General features: G+C 47.7%; 1 protein-coding gene across 22 annotated transcripts in view; it reads right to left on the bottom strand.

Moving 5' to 3' along the window:
• The window catches only part of KCNMA1 (potassium calcium-activated channel subfamily M alpha 1), a 689,823-nt gene that overhangs the window by 69,528 nt on the left and 599,422 nt on the right, over positions 1–20,873 (bottom strand). For 20 of the 22 annotated variants that reach the window (XM_054729031.1, XM_008145306.3, XM_008145307.3 and 17 more), the window contains one exon: positions 11,364–11,457. In XM_054729031.1, the coding sequence (XP_054585006.1) occupies positions 11,364–11,457 (94 nt within the window). Of the gene's footprint in view, positions 1–11,363; positions 11,458–15,846; positions 15,934–20,873 lie in introns of all 22 variants that reach the window. The other 2 variants (XM_054729032.1, XM_008145322.3) reach the window with 1 other exon arrangement.

Raw genomic sequence — 20,873 nt, 5'->3', positions numbered from 1 at the left:
GCACGCCAATGATAAATTCCTTTTAGACAATATGTGTCTTAGGAGAGAGGACACACATCATGTTTCTTTTTCTTTCTGGGAAGAAATCATTCCTTGGTAACACTGGCCTCCAACCCCCATCTTAGAAAAGTAAATAAACAAGATTTATGATCAATTACTCCTCAATGAGAGGAAAAAAGACAGCTTTTTAATGGCATGACTCACTAACGGGAGTGAGGATTTGGGGACACCAGGTAAAATTTGACACCAGGGCTGCGATCTGGATGGCACTGGGACATCAGAAACACCTGGGAGGTCTCAGCAGAGTGCCATGCTGCACACTGTCTCCCTACATGTCTTTCGGCTGGCCTAGCTCATTTAAGGATAAGCATCCAGAATTTTCCTCAAAGGGTCAGATCCGAGAACCAACAAAAAACTCCCAGAACAAATGTATTTCATTTTATGACCAGCCATGGCACCTGGAATCTGAACTTTGGTTTCTTGACTCAGCAAAGCAACCAATAAACATAAATCCCCTGTTCTGAGCCAGGAATCTAAGACACTGTAATGGCAGGACACAGTCCCTTATCAAAGACAGGGTCTCTCATAACAGAGAAAATGCCAATCAATAGTGTGACACACTGTGGTAAGTGTCATAGCAAAGCAATGTACAAGGTGGTATGAGAACACCAAGAGCAAAGCTGTTAATTGCCTGGCATTTGAATAACATTAAGGAAGGCTTCATGGGAAAGGTAACATTTGACCTAAGCCCTGGAAGGTGGAAGGAATCTCAGGGTATTTTAATTGTTGATCTATTAGTAGCCATTAAGACCATCTCAGAGAATTGAGGCCCAAATTAAAAAAAAAAAAAATGGCACCTAAAACCATGGTGGCAGATGTCAGCTATGGTATTACTTAACCTGGGGTATAGCAGACTCGGCCAGGCACACTAGCTGCCCACAGATGTGAATGACGATCCAGTGGGAGATGGATCGACTGATTGAGTATGACTGACCGAGAGCAGACGAGGAACAATGCATGCTATGTAGGTAGAACAAACACCAAGTTTCCGAAAAGGAGAAATGTTATAAAAATTGAAGCTTTTTCAAAAGCGAAATGAGATGCTTCCCAAGCCAGTGGATTTCTCACCACTTGAGACATTCCAGAGGAGCTGGTGATATAGAGTGTTTTATGACAGGTCGGGTAAGCCCAGAAGACCTTAAAGGTGTGAAGCAGTGTGCTCTCGTTAGGGAAAGAAGTGGCTAGGAGTATTTTGAAATATTGAACCATTCTTGGGCATCGCCAAAGCAAAGGGCATTGAACAAGCGAAGAAAAGTTGTTGATGTAAAGATGAGCACTAAGAACGTGGAAGACTGACAACTGTCATGGTGCCATTAAGGCTAGAGCTGGTCCTCACACACAGAATTCCACAGTTGGGAGGAAGCTTGGAGCGTGGTTCATTCCAGCAACACGAGACGCTGAACTACATTGGTCCAGACAGGATACATTTCTTTACCATGTCTTTCCCATAGCGATTTCAAGTGTTATGTTGGCTTATGCTGGGAAGAGAGCTTTGACATTGGTGAAGACTGAAGAATCAGTTGTCCACGGAACTTCTATATCTAAATTGAGGTTTTGGAAGTGTATCCATGGAAGCAAGTCCAAGCATTTGCCACTGAGCACAGCCAACATTGACAAGGTCAGGACCAGGAGAGGAACAGGGAGTTTGTTGCACATGGAAAAGAGGACCAAGAGAAGCATCCCCGAACCAAGCATCCAGCATCATGGGTTAACAAAATGGCGAAGAGAACAACTCCCACAGGCTCTCAGACAACTCCGCAATTAACACTTAGCTGGATGGAACCCAGAACGAGTAAAAGACACTGCCTTTCACATCCTAATTATTTTATGTATTTTCTCAACTCACAAGGTAATCCCCAATTCCCTACAATGCATGAACTCATGTCTCATCGGTTACTTACTACTTAGTCAATGCATATGCCTTATTTTAGGGTAATAGAAACCCCATGAGGTGAGGTATATCTGCTGCTGTATAGGGCTGAATTGTTAAGGGCTGAATTGCTTCCCCCACAAAGCCTGTATGTTCAATTCCTAACCCCAGCACCTCAGAATGTGAAGGCATTTTGAGGTGTGGTCTTTAAAGAGGTAGTTAAATTAAAAGGAGGTCATTAGGGTAGGTCTGAATCCCATATAACTGGTGTCCTTCTAAGAAGAGGAAATTTTGACACAGACACCTACAAAGGGAAGACGATTTGAAGACTTGGGGATAAGAGAGCTGTCTATGAGCCGAGAGCTACCTGGCACAGATCCTTTGTCCATGGCCTGAAGGAACCAACACAGCCAACATCTCAACTGAGGGCTTCCAGATTCCAGAACCATGAGAAAATATTTTGTTGTGGTACCCAGTCTGTGATACGTCGCTATGGCAGCCCTAGAAAACGCCAATGTGTACAGTATCACCCCACTGACGGCCCTGGCTGCCCTTCTTGCACCTTAGTCTCACCTGTTCCGTTAAGGGAGAAGAGCATCCTATCATCAGTTTACGAATGGAAAGATACACAATATCTTACTCAAAGAGCTTGGGCCTGTGTCCTTGTCCTCACCACAATAATCCACCATCCCCACCATTCATACATACTTAGGTCTACTCTACCCGAGTGGGAACTTCTCTCTGGTCTTTAACTTACACCCGAATTTGAGGAGCAATACCTATGAGAGCCCAACTCAACAAAAAAGAGGAAGCCCAGACTCTTGCCAGTTTATTTGTTCAGTAGAACCAAGAGTCTCTCTCCAAAGGGAGTGGTTTGGGGATCGATACCCTGCAGGACAGGAAAACACTTATTTCCTCAGTGACAATGTAACATAATGGCTCCAGCCCCAAAATGTCTGTCTTCCAGTCTTAGCTCATCTCCTACTTGCTACAGTGTGCCTTGCCTCAGTTTCTTCACCTGTAAAATGGGAGTATCAATCACCGTCATTACTTAGTGGGTTCAGCTTGAGGATTATACGAGTAAAGTCCTGTCATGCACGTGTGTATGCGTGAGAAACAGAGGGTAAGTATTGTGGCTAAGGTGGCACAGGGAGTGAGTGGGCGGACAGGCAAGGCTTTGGACTGAGAGGTCTCCTGACGGAAAGCCAGTGTGCCCCCATCCCGCCCCTCCCGCTTGCAGGAGGCAGCTGGACCTTGTTCGCTCTCCTTGGCAGTGTCTGAGGCCACTGTGCCCTAAGCTGCGAAGACAGGGAGACCAGCACCGTGAGAATTTATGAAACGCACAGCTGGCACGAAAAATTGGTGGGGAATGGCCCCATGAGCCCTGGTCGGGATGCTGTGCTCAGGGGAGCCTCAATCATCAGTCAGGAAGGGGGAGCTTTTGCCTGCCCCAACGTCTGAAGGCTCCCTTTAGGAATACTGCATTTTATTTTAAGCAAATAAGGAGGCCCAGTACCTTAAATGTTTCGTATCTATACTTGAATCTCTGCTCACACGTTCAAAGTTCACAGCTAAAATTAAGCAAATAAATAAATAAATAAATAAATAATAACATTAAGCATGCCTGACTTCAAATAAAGAAGAAGGGATTATTGTTTTGAGGTTTTTGCGGAGCAAGGAATGCCACTTGCCATCAATTAATCTCAGGAAGTGAACTAAATGCCCGGCTATAGCAGAAACCCCAGAAAGCCTGCCTCGGAGACAACAGCCTAAAGCAAACCCACAAATCCCTTTTCTAGCAAACCTGCTGTGAGGACGCTGTTATATTTTAAAGTTCCCCTTGCAGGCAAATAAAGCAAAGCCCAGGTTATTTTTTTCTGTGGCAGTGGGTTCAACGCTGGATTTCAGAAATTTACATTAAAGTAAGAGAAATCAAACAAACAAAAAGTTATGAAAGAGAAAAACAACCAGATTGTTTTAAAATTGTATCCTATCTCTCACTTGAGTTTCTGGACCTCATTTCTCATCACATAAGACCACTCCTGTCATCACAAGCATCCCATTTGGACTGGGGCCCACGCGGTGGTGGTCTACCTGGGAAATGCAGGCTTGGGAAAAGGGCAAGTTTCTCATCCGTCTACAGGCTTTTCATCCAAATGGCAAATACTAGCTTTTTGTTTGTTTGTTTTAAATATATTTTTATTTCAGAGAAGAAGGGAGAGGGAGAGAGATAGAAACATCAATGATGAGAGAGAATCGTTGACTGGCTGCCTCCTACACACCCACCACTGGGGATTGAGCCTGCAACCTGGGCATGTGCCCTGACTGGGAATCGAACTGTGACCTCCAGGTTCACAGGTCGATGCTCAACCACTGAGCCACACTGGCCAGGCACAAATACTAGTTTGATTGAGTATGTATTATGTCAGGCACTATAAGGACATTTCTGAGGCCTCAAAATTTGCTTCAAATGTTCTACTTGAAGCTGCCCTCCTAGTTGTCTCCCTTCCTGTAGCTCCTGAAAAAGTGAGCCACCCTCTTCTGGCGATAATGTTTGCATATCGGCCTCACCCCTTAGGTGGTGCCCCTTTGAAGGCAGCAAACTCCTATTTCACTGTTTGATGTATTTCCAGAGCCCAGCAGAAGACACAGTAGATGCTCAATAAATAACCAACTGACAAGAGGAGCTAATAAATAATTTCTACCCTCTGAACACTTTTTAACGAGTCAATGGAAACTCATCTGGCTTTTTATGGAGATGAGAAAATGTGCCCAGTGAGCTCCCACTCACCTTTGATATCTTGCGACAATTCTTTTCGAGAACAACAAGGATCTTGCACTATTTTTCCCTTTACAGGGACAGTATCTGAAGTAGGGCTTCGTGATCTGAAGGGAGACTCTGAATTGTCTGTAACAAGTCAGGCTGCCTGGAGTGTGCCTGGAGCCAGCGGCTGTGACTGTCAGCAGGGAGGACTCGCGTCTGATGTCCAACAGTGGTCAAGACAGGTGTTCTTAATTAAGTAACTATTTAGTGCTCCAATGCCAAGTCTGGACACTCCTGGGAGGAGGCCCCTGTCACTGCAGGCTGCTCTCGCTGTCCTGACTCACGTAAGCGGTGGTTCTCGAGGTGTCTCCCCACACCAGCCGCATCAGCATCGCTTGGGAGCTTGAGAGAAATGCCAATTCCCCGGCCCAGCCCAGACTGACTGGCTGAAGCTCTGCTTTAACAAGGTGCTCCATGATCCCGACACACGCTCAAGCTTGAGAGCCATTGCTATAAAGCTTTGCCCAGACGGAGAAATTACGTGGTGAGTCAGTCCTACCAAGATTGGCCACTGTTGGCAATATGCAGACTGGAAGTCCATGGTTCTATTCAGCAAGGCCAGGGCTCGAGTGAAGCAAGCGAGGGCCTAGGTGCACAATTTAAGGAGGAGCCACATATATCTCACTTCAGTCCTGACCCTCCTACTCAAGTGCAAATGATAGGACTGGTGACCAAAGCAGCTCCAGGTGGCCTACCCTGTGACTCTCCAGAACTGGAAAGTTTGTGTCAACACTTGATGGGGATCGCTACCCAGGATACCGCACAAATGACTCTCTCTTGCTGACCTCCATACCAATGAGCCAATCAGCAAATAAACATAAAAAGCAAATAAAATATTAGCTCTTGTAAAATACAATGCTTTTGTTTGCTCACCCTCCCTTCTTCCACTCCATAGAAGGCAACACAGCAGTTAGTAACTGAGTCCTCGAATGGAATGTTCCGGAGTCTCTGGTTGTGCTGGCTACAGGAGACTGGAGAAGATCTCAGGTGTCACCTCAAAGGGGCTCATATTGGGTTTTCAGCAGCATAAATGATCTGCCTCATTCTGGGGAGCATTTTGTTTCTGGGTGTATAGTATTTGCTACTATGTTGCAAGGATCCTCCTTCAATCATCTCTCCTGAGTGGTGGCTGCCCACTATCTCTGCCCTCATCTCCCACCAAGTGACCATCTCTGGAGTCACCTTGAAAACACCTTCACGCCAGGCTCTAGCCACTCTGCCAAAACTAGAGTCCTTTTCACCCTAGTTACATTATTTTTTCTGCCTAACAGGTAACCAATCAAGAACTACGGCCACCTAATGTGTCACCTCTTGTTAGGCAGCCACCATTCTCCGAGGGAGAAGGGAATTACTGCCTTTGTGTTGGGGAGACATCTGGGGGGACTGACGTGTCCTCAGTCCTAGAGGAGTGTGTACAAGATGCTCTGGGAGAGAGAGGACAGGATGACCACCTCCGCTGAGTGTGCCACATGCCCAGGTCCTGTGTCACATCCACCAAGTCTTGCATGATGAGACCCACTATTTCTTTCTTCTCCAGCCCCACGGAGGGCTGTCAATTTCCTATTTGTCTGTGCGTTAAGAGGTAAATTTACTTAGCCCCCCTATCCCTGCATTCCTTCTTTATTCTGCCCCCAACTCTGGCTGGGCTCAGGCCACTCTGCCATCTTCTCTTACTAAACCCGTCAAGCTGCCAGTCCTAACAGAGAGACCCCATGGAAGGTAAGAGTCAAAGGAGAGAGAATTAGCAAGCAGATGAGTTTATTTCACTTAATGATCAGTAAATGCCCAAGAGGATGATCTGTTTCCCTCAAATCACAGTTCTCCTCCCATTCAGGAAATGAATGTCTAGTATTTTCTCAGTCTCATGACGTGAAGCTCCCTCACAGTATTCAATTTTTCTGTTTTTGGGGTCGTTCATAATCCTTACCGGCCCAGCTGGGGACTATGACTTTGGCCAACCCATGGTGCATAAATCCTCACAACCCAGGCTTCTCGGTCTTTCTCAAAATCCCCTAGCTCCTGGGGAAATGGGAGTAACGTGAGCTGACGTCAGGGATGCTCATGTTATGTGGGTCCTTGGAAGACCCCGTAGCCACTTCCAGTCTGCTGTTCTACAGCAGGCTCTGGTGGTCTGGTGCCCCAAGGACCTTGGCAGAGGCTGGGTGGGCTGGGCCTTCCCTTCACACCTCCGTGTTCATGTACCACGTGTCCCTGTGGTCTCTTTGGGAGGCCACCAGCGATCCTCCCAAACACAAGTTAGGGCACTGCCTCCTCAAACACCTGCGAGGCTTCCCCAGCACCTACGAGGGGAGTGAGAGCTCCAGGGTTCACAAGCCACTTCCTGGGCCTGAGCACTTTCCCTCTGCCCTCCATTGGGACCAACAGTGAAGGAGTTAATGACACGGACGTGGCAGTTAATAATATGGGTTCAACTCTTCCTCATTAGCTACGACTTACTGGATTTTACTAGACCTTACGGCTGTGACTCGGCTTCCCCATCTATAAAGGGGAGGGCCGGGGAGAGTAATTCCTCCTCCTGCAGCTGTAGTTGGGATTCAGGGAGTTCACAGGCATGATGCTCTTGGAAGGATGCGTGGCCCCGGGTAAGCAGTGCACAGGGTAGGCAATATCATCAATAGAGAGTTCTCCTCCTCACTCAGGACCCGGTTAAATGGAACCTTCACACACACACAGGCTCAGAGGTGACGTCAGCTCTCTGTCCTCGGGGCCCGTGCCGGGAGCTCTCCAAACTGCTCCTCCTCTATTTTGCTGTATAGGCTGGTCTGTCTCCTCCATGAAACTAGCGTTTTCAGATGGACACCTGCCCTAACCCATGTTCCTTTCCTCCTCACAGACCCTCCGCACACCTGAATGCAGCAGGCTTTCGCTGAGCACCGGCTGGATGGAAAGGAATCTGAGAAAAGGCTAGAAGCAGTCGGCCGGAATGCGCAGCCTGGGTGGGTTCCATCTGAGGACAGGGCGTGAGAGCCCAGGCAGGGCCTCTGTGCTGTCCGCCCACACGAGAGAAGTATTCTCAGCCCAAGAAGCATCTGAGAAGCAATGACGGGGAAAGACTGCGTGTGGCTGTAACCTGGGCACGGATGTCGGGAATCCGTGAAGCCGCTGCAGCCGTAGGCAAAATGGTGCCCCACACCCCTTCTTTCTCCCTGGGGAGACCTGCTGGAGGGTTTTCATTGGCTGTTCAGTGGGGCTTGTGAGACCCCCAAATTAAGAATCCCGGACTTCGTTATTTAGAGACAAAGTTCTTGCCCGGAAGGCCTTACAATTGAGGAATCCCAGCTATCCTTACAGGCACAGCCCACCAGCGAGGAGGCCTGAGAAGTGGAGGGTGCTTGGCGAGTGCAGGGAAGCCAGAGCAGCTCCTAAAATCCGTCCATGTTGAGAGACCAGCAAGGACGGAGAGTACCAGGGTCCTGGGAACCTCTATGGCCCTCTCCCCCGGGGGCTGTGAAGCCAAAGGTCGCCTGTGATGACGCCCCTGGCTGGGAGCACAGACACTGGCCATTCGGCTCAGTCTGACTGCGAGAGTTGTTTTCTGTCAGGATGACTCAAAAACATCCTGTCTGATCCAGACACACAAACAAGGCTGTTCACCTAATGATTGCACAGAGCGATAAGTGACCCTTAGAAATCAGGGTGGGCCTGATACCAGGACAAAGGGAGACGGAGACCCATTAGTGCGGAGGCCCAGCCGGGAGCCTGTTTTATTCGCAGGAGCCACGGTGGTGAATTAAATCCCACCCTCGCCCGTCTGGACTCTGCGGCTTCTCCTGGAGCTACTGCTGTCCTGGCCCGTCGGCCCCTGAAACCTGCCCACACGCACAGTGAGTGACTCTGCTCAGACGGCAAGCCCCAAACGCATGTCTAAAAGCCCACTTCAGTACGCCCTTAGCTTCCTGAATGGGTTTTTCAGGATCAAAAGGAACAGGACTGGAAGTCCGGTCTTCTGTAAAGCAGAAAGGGAGAGTTTGGAGAGATTGGGGTGGGGGTGGAGGGGGGGGGGGGGGGGAGACTGGCGAAGCCACAAGGTGCTGCATGAGCCTCTGTTTCTCTCGATCAACAGGAAGGATGAAGCGACCACCAGCCCTGGCAGCCTCATCGCCAGGGCCAGATACCCCAACCCGAGCAAGCCCGTGGTCTCCACGGAGTGACGGGAATCGGAGCGGGGTTAGCACCTGTCCTTGCCCCCACAGCAGGGTCTGGAGAGCACCTGGCACTCAGCAAGTAACGGACGGGTGTCTGAGACTTTCTGGCTGGTCATGGGACGTGTTCCAGCTGAGCCGTGATTGGGACCCCAGTGGCGGTGGGGAACAGCACCGGGGTGACAGGAGCCCTGGCCATCGCCGCAGCCCACGGGCACCAACACCGGAAACGTGAGCTCTGCACCGTGGCAAGCCTCAGCTCACGTCTGACCACGGCGAGCAGCCCTGACGCAGCGCGGAACAGACAGCGCCGGCCCGGGCTGACTGCCTCCCCCGGCCCCTCGCCGACAGGCAATGAAAGCAAACCCCACTTTGAAAATCCTCCCCCATCATGCAAACTGACAGAGGCATGCTTTTCAAAAACCCACAGCCAATCTGTTGATCATTACTTATTTACAAAGGCCTTCGGGCAGAAAGTCCTGTAAAAACCGTACTTGATCCGGTATACACTGGCTTTTTCTACTGGTGGAAAAAAAGTCCCCTCCAGGCTACCTCAAGCCATCACTTTCTATTGCACATAAAATGTAGCGTGGAACACTAAAGTATTTAATATATATGGTATAATATATCTACAGGAAAGGCATTTGTGTAGAAGTATGTTACCCTGGATTTGGTAATTTCATGTTTTGCTGAAGGCTACGACTTAAAAAAGCTTCCACGCCGTACAGAGGACCTGTCATCTCGGCACCCAAGAGCCAGCAGAATAAAGAAGGACCCTTAAGCAGCAAAACTTTGACACAGCTTTGAAGCATATGAAAACAGTATAACTCCTCAGAATTATTATTACTCAAGATCAAAGAAATAAGCCGTCCTTTACATAGCAAACAGGGACAGGGAATTTGGCTCCAAAGGTTTCAGATTTTTTCAGACACTTCTCTTTATTTATTTATCATTTGCTTCTCTAAATTTAGGCAAAAGAGAACGCCTGAGCTTTTCTCTACTTTAAATGGATAAAACTATTAGCATTAGATAAGGCGATTACCTAAAGGTGAGGGGCTAGGAAATGAATGCCAGCAGGACATATGGCTTCACAAGGATGAGAAGCTTGGCGGTTGGCGCATTTCATTCCTCCTCATAAACTGCAAACCAACATGTAGATCAGTGAGACGCCAGCAAGACTGAGCGGAGGGGAAGGCAGAGGACTAGTGAGGAAACATCTCACAGGAAGAGATGGTGGCAATGGGAAGGACATGCGGCCGGCGAGTCCTCCATGGGACCTTGTGTCCTCAAGGGCATGGAGGAGACTGCCCAACTCTGTCCCAGAAAGGTGCTGGGGGCGGGCCCGGAAGATGTGAATGTGGTGGGTAAGGGGGGAAGGAGAGAAAAATCACCATCCATGTCCAATAACCAAAGGGAGAAGAGTGGTCAAGGCAAATGGAAAGAAGAAAGTAACTTAGCAATGGTGGGTGTCTCCATGCCGTGACCACTTGGGGAGAGCAGTGCCAGCCTGAGACCACCCCTGCGGCTCTGAGAGGCGAGAGAGTGAGGGCATTGTGGGGAATAAGCAGAGATTGGCAGAAGAAGACAGAAAAGGGAAGATAAAAGACAGAGGCCAAGAAGAGGAACAGGCTGAAATTTGGTTTTACTTTCTATTTCCATAGTCAAGATAGGAAGAAAGGAAAGGGAAGGGAGGGGAGGGGAGGGGAGGGGAGGGGAGGAGAGGGGGAGAGAGGAACGAAGGGACAGAGGGAGGGAAAGAGGAAAAGAGGGGAAAGAGGGAGAGAAGGAGAGAGAGAGGGTGGGGGGGGAGGGAGAGAGATAGAGAGAGAGAGAAAGCATACACTGTATTTCATAATTAATACTGCTTTTGGTCTGAGCTGAACAGGATTACTTTTGAACTTTGCTTTGGCAAGTCCACAGATTATTGGACTTTTTTTATCAGTCAAAATCAATTAACAGAAATTTGATTTCAGGCGACAGGATGAAAGGGGGGTAATCTTCAGGTTCCTTTTTGATTGTGATGATACATCGCACATATGGCCCTCAGTACAGACAGCCGCCCTCACAGGGGCCCAGCAGCAAGACTAGCCGGAGGCGAGCTGGCCCACGCGTTCCCGGATTGGTTGCCACCGTCATTAGTGCCACTGCTGGTTAGGAGCGACACGTGGACAGGACATGGTGACAGCTCCGCCTTTAAAGCCTGTGTATCTTTCAAACAGCTTTTCCAACTGTTTTTCATGACAGGATTTTTTCAGCTCTATCATTAACTGCTGACAAGCTGAGGGAACAAATATTCCAGCCTTTGAGAAGCCGTCTAAGACCCCATCCCTCCCTGACTCCGGCCTGCTGGGAAGGGGCGTGCTGGGCCTGGGCTGGTGGGGAGCGGGTGAGAAAGGGAGGGGAGGAGCTAGAGGGGACCCCCCAGGCCTGGGGCCCCTCTCCTTACCTCATCAGCTTGGGCGAGGAGCCGGGGGAGTTCCGCATGCCTCCATTCCGCTGCTTTTTTTTTGGTGACAGCGTCGAGGGCTGCTCATCTTCAACTGGAAATACAGGCAGCTCATGAGATTACGGACAGTGTGAGGGCAGACTGCGCAACACAGGCAAGATAGCAAAGGACACACACGCACAGCTCAGTCACGCACTAGGAACTCAGGGCTGCCTTTTGGACCCAGTGACAAAGACCCCTGTGTTAGTCCGAGAAGCCAGCTGAGAGGAGGCGAGAGCCACCTCTTTACACTCCAGTGTTTGAACATGCACTTGAAACAGACTACAACAGTTTGTACGCACCCTGCCGTAAAAAAAGAAAGGAAGTCGTGATTTATCCGCATACAAAATATAGTGCTCCAGATGGGGGCACGCAATCATTACTCTCAAGAGATCCTTGCGGTTACTTTGCTTTGCTGGGTAATCGAATGGGTTTTCTCGTAACCAAAATCAGAAATCAAGTTGTTTGGAAATAGCAGCACCCTAGCTGCCAGCGACCTCTGCTTCCGCAAAGGCACCGGCTTCCCTGGTCCCTGGTCCCTGCGCCAGAGGAAGAGTCTGGAGAGAGGCTCGGATTGGAGGCCTCCGCAGCCAACGTCTCAGTCACTCAGGACTGGGGCCATGGGCGCGTGCTGGCTCAGGAATCCGCAGCCCGCTCAGCCCTTGTCCCTCCACCTCCCCAAAAGGGGGGCTGCACACACGGGAAACTTTCCTAATTTATCAGGACAGTTGGACGGGGCTGCAAGGCTGGAGAACCGGGCAGGAGAAGGGCACCCAAACGGAGGAGGAGGAGGCCATTGAATGATGTCTCTGATGACGTGGTGAGGGGCAGGGAAGCGGGGCAGCACAGGAGGGTGGAAACCAAAGGCTGTTTCCCGAATGTCTAAGCTACACAGAGCGCTAAGCAATGTGAAGCTTGGCTCACACACAGCACAGCACACTCCACTGCCTCTGCCCAAAGACACCCAATCACAAGCTTTGCAGAGGTATCAGCCTGCACCATGCTTCTTTTTCAGAGAGTTGCTTGATAAATTAGCAGATGCACACCCGGCCCGGCCCCCAAGGGCATCGGCGGGAAAATTCTAGTTCCCCTCACCCCACCCCCACAATTCAGGCTAAAGCTGTAATGGCAAGAAGGAAAAGTAGGATCCTCGGGTTTGCATAGTTGACTGCAACACAGAGGGGGAGGAAGCACCCCGAAACCCGGAGTGCACAGCAGTTACCTTAAAGCTAAGAAGAGAAATATTAGCAGGGACGACATCGAAAGATGCTTGACGTATGTTAATGGCGTACAAGTCATGGGTTGGAAAGAAACTGTCACCTCAGCTACTTGATCTTATCCAGAATAGACCCATCTCAGCACATGCATTACATGGCACTTCCCTGAAGACCCTGAGTACATTTAGTGTGTCATGTATGACACGTGGTTCCATAAGGGATTACGGTCATCCAACGACCTTCTGGACCTGCCTCAAGGTATCACACTTGGCACCCGTCCCCATTCCACTGCCAGCCTAAGGTTGTCTAAATTCTGGCTGACACAGGGTAAGGGAACAAGAACGTGGTTCCAATTGAGAGCTACTCCAGAAGAAACAAAGGCAAGGAAGCACCTGTAAATGCCCACAGAACCACTCGCTCTGCCCCCCGCCCCTTCCCCCCAGAGGCCCGTGCTCAGGCTGCGACCGTATCAGTCACTTAGGGCTCCAGGCTGGAACCATGTGCCTGGGAGGATATCGCATCTTATCGGAAGTGAGTATCCACAGCAAATCACACCGAGACTAAACAGCACTTAAAAGATTAAAGGAAAGAAATACCAGCCACATAAATGGTATAGAAAAAAATCACTTAGGGTTGATATGCATCTCTCGGCGAGCAAACAGGCACTCTGAGCTTGACCTGAATTCATCTTGCTTTCACAGGACAGGGCCAGGCATCCCAGGCAATAATGGGGCAGAAAGGCAAGGAGACTGAGATTGAGAGAGAGAATGTGTGTGTGTGTGTGTGTGTGTGTGTGTGCGCGCGCATTTTTGCACTTTCCCCATCTTAGAATGGGGCAGAAAGTCTTACGCCGACTCCACTGGTAATACAAGGTCACCCTTTAATGTGGACCACTTACGGGGGACCTAGATTAGTTGAGTAGCATGCCAGACGAAATAATGTGTGTGCGTGGCCGTGGGACTCGTGGGGATGAAAGTTCTTTTCTTCTCTATCACATGAGCCTTTCAATGGTTCGAATGAAATATCCAAAAGGCTCTCGGACCTAGTCCACTGTGGCTAACTTGACTCAAAGCCGCCAGAGGTTGCCATGGTTTTGTCCATATTAGTTAGGCCCTGAACAGAAGTCACACTCGCTGGCATTTCTGTTGGATTCTTTTGCTTAATGTTTGTCTTCCCGGTTGCACTGGGCCCACAGTAAATAGCCCTCTTTGGTGAAGAGCCCATTCCCCTTGCACCTTGTCGCTGTCTGTTTACCTGCAGTGATGTTCAGAGGGAAGGAAGACTTGGCAAGTTGATACCTGTTAGCCAGCTCCAGGGAGACACCCCATTCTGCTGCTAAAGTTATGCCTCCTTCTATGCAAGGAAACTATTTATTTTCATTGCAAGTCAGAAAGATCATCCATCATATTCAGACTGCATTTAAAGTGGGATTTGTTCTCTTCAACGAAACCCATGTTCAAAGGTTTCCTCCTGCGCTCACGGCCTGGAAATGCAGATCCGCTCCCTGAAGAGACGGGGAAAGGTCCCCAGCTTAAACATGAACGCTGTGCAACGGAGACTATTACGATGGCTTAGATCCCACAAGAGCAGCAGTGATCCCTTCTTTCTCGTAAGCAGGGTATAAACCATATTTAATTATTATCCTTGACTGCCGGTTTCTGCATATTTAAAGAAAGCAAATCTAGGAAAACTTTCAGGTAAGCTATAAAATAAAATTTTCATTTCATGGCTTCTGTGACTACATGAGAGGAATAAAAACTGATTAAAGGGGAGACTGAAATTTACATACTTTCAGGAAAGGCACGTGGATTGACCTCATGCCGACACATTCACAGGTTCCTGGTTAGCCTGCTTTCTGGCTAATTACGGTACACCTCGGTCTCTGGCTCTCCCTGCTTCAAGCTGTGGAAGCCTCATGAAGATACGATCTGTTAAAGGAACCTGAGTTACCAGCTCCTTTAAAACACAAACAAGTTGAGGAATCCAAGGTGGAATTTTTATAGGGGCTGAACTCCCTCCAGTCTCCGCGTCCTCATAAAATCCGAGGGCTCGTTTGTGCACATCCCTAAGTATAACACTTAATGTGCTGCCGTAACTTCCCAGCGCCCGCCCGTCTAACAGGCCCTGCATCCAACAGTTTTACAGTCGGGAAGACTCAGTGCTAGAAAAATGTCAGGCAAGTCTAATGAGGCCAGAATCCCTCGGTTGGCGCTAGACTTTAATTTAAAGTTACAAGGATGTTTTAACATGTTTGCTTATACTTGACTAAAGAGGATTCATTATTTCGGTGACATAACCTCCAGACAACGTTCTGGGAATTGATTGAGGACGTGGTGGTAATTCCAACAGCCTTAATGCAGAGTCGAACATCTGTAACAACATTTTGCTCGACTTTTCATCGTCATTCTGTTTTCAAGCAAAAAGCAAGGCAATATCTTCCAGAAACACTGGCCAGGACTCTGGGCTTAGTTCAAAATGATCATATATTTTACTGGATTTTTTCTTAAAAGAAATCCTTTTTTTTTTATTGGCCTAGCCAGCTTGCAAACAGTGTATCAAGGTTCACCGATGCCTTTGTGGGCCCTTTGAGTCAAATGGGCAATGATTTCAACTTTCAGCTTTCCCAAATAATCTGGGGCCCCAATATACGATGAACCCGTTGCTCAGCTCCAGCCTAGGGCACATTCCTTCTTCCCTGTTTCCTCAACAGGGTTTAGGGGGGATGATGCCCTCTGAGACTTAAAGGTGAGTTTGTTGGCTGGAGTTAAGAAATAGTTCAAAGCAAATAAACTCAGAAATGTAATAAAAGGCAAACGACCCATAAACATGAGTTGACTGGCTATCTCCACATTACATTATTAGTCACCACATCTGGAGAAACCCACATCTGCACACACTTAGCAGGTCATTAGTAATGTCATATTCACACTGGAATCACTCAGAGTAAGAGGCATGCAAAGTGGCTTGAACGTAAAAGGCATCTAGCTAACAGGGCTCCCGACTGAAATCTTGAGCGAGCTGCGAGTTGGCGGGAGGGTAGTTTTAATTATTATTTATTGTTCTTTATGGTTTTCCTCTTTGGTATTTTGCTGCCCAGAATGCTCAATGCATGCTGAAATCCACGGTACTGCATCTTTCTTCTTCAACTGAGCTCAGCATGCTAAGGGGAAGCATGAGGGGTGCAGGGCAGTTGCTACACATTGGGGTGGGTTCCAGGACTCCTTCACCTGGCTTGGTCACAAGCTGAGAATTGTGAGTTGTGTTCTTGCACTCAAATGGGTCTTTGGGGTAGCGCGATCTAGCTTCCACCTTGACTGCCAAACAATAACGAGAAAAGAAAACGGAAATTAATCCTCCGTGCAGTTCTTCATTGGAAAAGTTGAAAACCAGCTTTAACATGAACTAGAATGATAGCTTTGAATTAAAATGGAAGTTCCTTCCTCACAGCTACATTGAGAGTTTTCTTTACTTTTACCCTGATGACTTCTGGAAATTCTTTTTGCTGTGTTATTGCCATCGGTGTCAGAAGGGATAATGTATCCAAAGATAATTTTATTTGTGCAATAATTTCCAAGCGCATGGAGTTCCACCCTGCCTTCCACATACACAGACTTGGAAAACTTAGTTCAGCAGAGAGATGCAAGCCCCCTCTCCCGAAGCCTGCTAAAACGCACCCCCTGACGGATCATTACATTCTGAGTCATCAGCCACAAGGTTAGACTACAGTTTTCATCTCAAACCACTGTCTTGGCCAGCCCCTTGGTTGCAATATCACTGCCTAACTTGCATTAAATGCCAGGGGTTTGCCAGTCCTAAGAAAGGGGGGTGTCCTTTATCCTTGTGTCACGAGGGACATCAGTGAAGAGTGGGTGTGTGTTTTCAGTCTTTCAGGACGTGAATGAGGGTACAGAGAGGGCAAAACTGCTGGCCTACAGATTGAACTGTGTGCTTCTTGATTTCTGTGGGTTTATCAGACTTTGTCCCCAAGAAAAATCCTACCAGTCACAGTATTACAGTCAATATGTAATTCACAATAGACAGAACTTCCAGGCTGACCTGTCCTCCCTCTGATACAGACGCCTAAGACTTTCGCCAGGGAGTCTGGGCTACTTAACCTGAAGGTCTTACAGCGCAGCCACGTTAGAGCGATCCCTGCACTGGAGCTCAGGACGGCACCTGCTTTACGGGGGGACATTTCCTGCCTCACAATCACAGACCCCCAGAACCCTGGCTGCCTGGCACACATACCAGGCTAGAGAGAGGGTGAGGGTGTCTCCTCTAGCCACGTAGCAAAATCAACAGCAACAAGAAACACAAATGCCAGATAAGTGACCCATTCGGTGTGCTGGGTCCTATACTTCCTGTGAAGGAGCACTTGACTGCTGTTTCAGGATGAGTCCCCTCGGAGGACGTGCACCTGCCCCTCAGTGAGGTTGGGCAGCCAAGCACAGCGAGAATAAGGTAAGACAGCCACGTTCTATGCCTAGAGGCTCAGTGGGCAGCTCGGTATCTGAACCTGGGGAGCTAGCGTGGGTGATGTCCTTGCATCGACAGTTTCTGCTCTGACAACCTTGGGATAACACCTATCACCAAGAACTTTGGTAAACACGTTGCAGTATTATTGATAAGATCAAGCCATAAAGCTATTTTTGAAAGATCACGGTGACTATTAACACAGTTAATGAAAAGATGAAAAGATGCTGCTTCTCAAAAGCAATGCCAGCCGAAACCGGTTTGGCTCAGTGGATAGAGCGTCGGTCTGCGGACTGAAGGGTCCCAGGTTCGATTCCGGTCAAGGGCATGTACATTGGTTGCGGGCACATCCCTGGTGGGGGGTGTGCAGGAGGCAGCTGGTCGATGTTTCTCTCTCATCGATGTTTCTAGCTTCTATCCCTCTCCCTTCCTCTCTGTAAAAAATCAATAAAATATATTTAAAAAATAAAATAAAATAAAAGCAATGCCAACAATAATATCTCCAACATAGAGCATATATGACCCCCTACAAGTGAGCCATGGCGTTATCACATACATTATCAGGCAAGATAATTTCACAGCTTCTACCTGAGAAGTAGACAATACATTTATATGGAAAACCTAGAGGGTGTAAGTTAAAGAAAAAACAACAACCTGCCATTATGTACAATGAGGACAGAAATCATCTGTAAGTACCCCACCTGCCCTGGAGTAGGCACAGGGAGCACCCGCCTGCCCACAGCGGGCTGAGGGGCAGGAAGGGGAAGGGGCAGGGAAGGGGAGGGGGCAGAGGAGGGGAGGCCTGTTGGAGCTTTTACATCTCTGGCTTTTGTGGAGCTAATACGAGAATGAGAAGGGAGGCTTTAAGGAACAATAGGTTATGTAGAAGTTAATCACAGGGTATATTTCTGGCTTTATTCACTGCCTAGGAAACCTGAATTGTGTAACTTTGAGTCCATCAACACAGAGTAATGAAAGAATTCAGCTCCCACATGGGAGAGAGAAAAACAGTATATAAGTGTGTTGACAGAATCTACATGACTTGCACTGCAATGTTCTCTACAGAAACATTGTGGGCCCAACGAATCTTCTAGAATCAAAGGGAAATGCCAGACTCACATTCCTGCATCCCATCGCAGACCACAAGCCTGTTCTATATGTATCTCGGTCAGAGTCCAACATTCATCAAAGTCTCTGTATCTAGAATCTCAGCCCATATATCTTCACTAAGAACTTGACCTGCTGTAATAACTTGCCCAATGCTCGGTTCTGCTCAGCATTTGGTAGAAAATTCCATCTGGTTGCCTGGCTTTTTTCTTTCTTTTTTTCTCAGAACAGACTGTCTCCATCAGCTCAAAGGCAAAGAAAAGGCTCACACAAAGATCACTCGGTATCTCAGAGATGAGATAGAGATGAATAAGCAAATATGCAACTAAAATGCACAATGCAAGAATTTTCCTTGAATTATGGCTATGGAGCTTGGAGACTGGGAAGGTAGGAGATGAAAGATAACTGTTACTTTGAATTAAACTGGGAAAAATACACAGGAGTCCAATAAAAACAGCCTCTTTACAACTTTCCTTTCCTTCTCTGACTACTCCCAACACCAACAAGTTAGTAAAGATTTTGAGGCCAAAGAGTGTACCAGACTCCTTCATGTAGCCCTGGCAGGGGCAGTGCGTGCTTGCGGGGGTTAGGGTTTCAGAACAGGGATGAAATGTGCCAAGCCCTTGGCACTAAAAGCTGCCTTCTTTCTTATATTTCTCAAGTTCAGGAATTAGTAAACTGTTGTCTTAAATGTGTTTTTGTATGGCTATGGGCTAAAAATAATTTTTACATTCTTATTTATTTTTTTAAGATTTTTTTTAAGAGAGAGAGGAGGGGAGAGGGAGAGAGAGAATGAAACATCAATGTGAGAGCAAAACATCGATCAGCTGTGCCTCCTGCACACCCCTATTGGGAATCAAGTCTGCAACCCTAGCCTGTGCCCTCACAGAATTGAACCAGCAACCTTACTATGCACAAGACGATACTCAACCAACTGAGCCACACCAGCCAAGATAGTTTTTACATTTTCAAATGGTTGGGGGACAAAATCTAAGAAGAAAAATATTTAATAACACATTAAAATTATACAAAATTCAAAATTTTATTGGGACATGGCCAGTCATTTGTTTACCTATTGTTTATATCTGTTTTCCCTTTACAATGAGAGAGTCAAGTGGTTGCAATAGAGACTGCATGGCCAAAGAGCCTAAGATATTTATTAGCTGGCCTTTGATAGAAAAGGTTTGCTGACACCCCCCCCCCCCCCGCCATTTACCTTCTCACAATTTTCTAATTTCCTGTCTTCTCAAAGGACTTTTTTTTTCAATCTTCCAGGATGACTAAACAATAAAGGACACATGCATGGAGCCCCTCTAAGTGAACAAACTTGGTGACGTTGGGAGGGACAGAGATAGTTTGGTGACTGGAATGTCCCTACCACCCAGCCTACTATTAGTCTTGCAGGTGCCCTTGCATTTGGGGAAACCAGTCAGGTGAGTTTCCCCTTTTCTTTCCTTTTAAATATTTTTGTTGATTTTGAGAGAGAGAGGAAGGGAGAAGGAGAGAGAAAGAGAAACAGTGATGTGGATGTGTGTGGCGAGTATCAACCAGCTGCCTCCTGCACACCCCCTACCAGGGATTCAGCTGCAACCTGGTCATGTGCCCTGACTGGGAATCAAACCTTCAACCTTTCGGTGCAGGGGAGGATGCCCAACCAATTGAGCCACACCGGCCAGGGCGAGTTTCCCCTTTTCCAACTCAAGCTAAGTTACAGCCATCCACCCTGCTCTTTGAGAATCAGGCGAACCACATCTACCAGGAGCAGTTCCTTGAAGCTGTCAGTGTGGGCTGCAAGTCCACCCTGCACGAGCCCCGACAGGACAACAGATTAACCATTAGGCTAGATATGTTGAAAATATACAGCTTCAACCTTTCCCCGGCTCGCTCAGAGCGATATATAGATGATTATTTCAAGCGTCAGCTGCCGCACAGATTTAAACCCCAGCACAATAACTCCTGGATTCATCTGCCCCTTGTCAAACTTGCACAGCATTCGTTGCAGGATACGCGGTGTGGCAGTTTCACTGTGAATCCAGAATGATCCAGACGGCTGCTGTCTCTTTGTTAACAGGAAGCCAAACTGATGAGTTTGTAATGCATTTCTTATCAAAGGTAGTTTCAGAAAGGGAAATGTGTCCCATCAGTTTGGCTGGATTTCACATAGACTAGATTATGGGCTTAATCAGAACATCTCTGTTATTTTCGTGAGGAAACAGATAATTCTGCATCCATCCCATTAAAATCACTTTATGCCAATGAATTATGTATTTATGAATTTATAATTATCCTTGATTTTTTCCCCTCCTGCAGTATACTTAATAAAACCATCAGCTGGAGCCTACGAAGCAATAGGGCTTAATAGATACAAGCATGCTGATATATTTTTCTCAGTGAATGCTGATCTTCCTGAGCTGTGTGTCTAAATTGATCATTGTGAAAAAAACGGGGTAGTAATTTCCAACTCACACATTTAACAAAGACAAAATGGACTGTGATGGAATTTATGGAGCCTGTAAAGGAACTCTTTTTCTGATATGGTTTATTATCAAGTAGATTCGGGCTTACTGTAGGACAAATCAGGTCCCTCTGAAATGCACCCAGAGAAAATGCCTGTGCGTTCAGGGCACCGTTCCTGGCACAGCGGAAGTGCCCATATGAGTGCTGGCAGCTGCCA

This window comes from Eptesicus fuscus, chromosome 17, assembly GCF_027574615.1.
Source record: "Eptesicus fuscus isolate TK198812 chromosome 17, DD_ASM_mEF_20220401, whole genome shotgun sequence".
Lineage (NCBI taxonomy): Eukaryota > Metazoa > Chordata > Mammalia > Chiroptera > Vespertilionidae > Eptesicus > Eptesicus fuscus.
The sequence above is the reverse complement of the archived record's forward strand: the minus strand, read 5'-3'. Positions and strand labels throughout refer to the sequence as shown.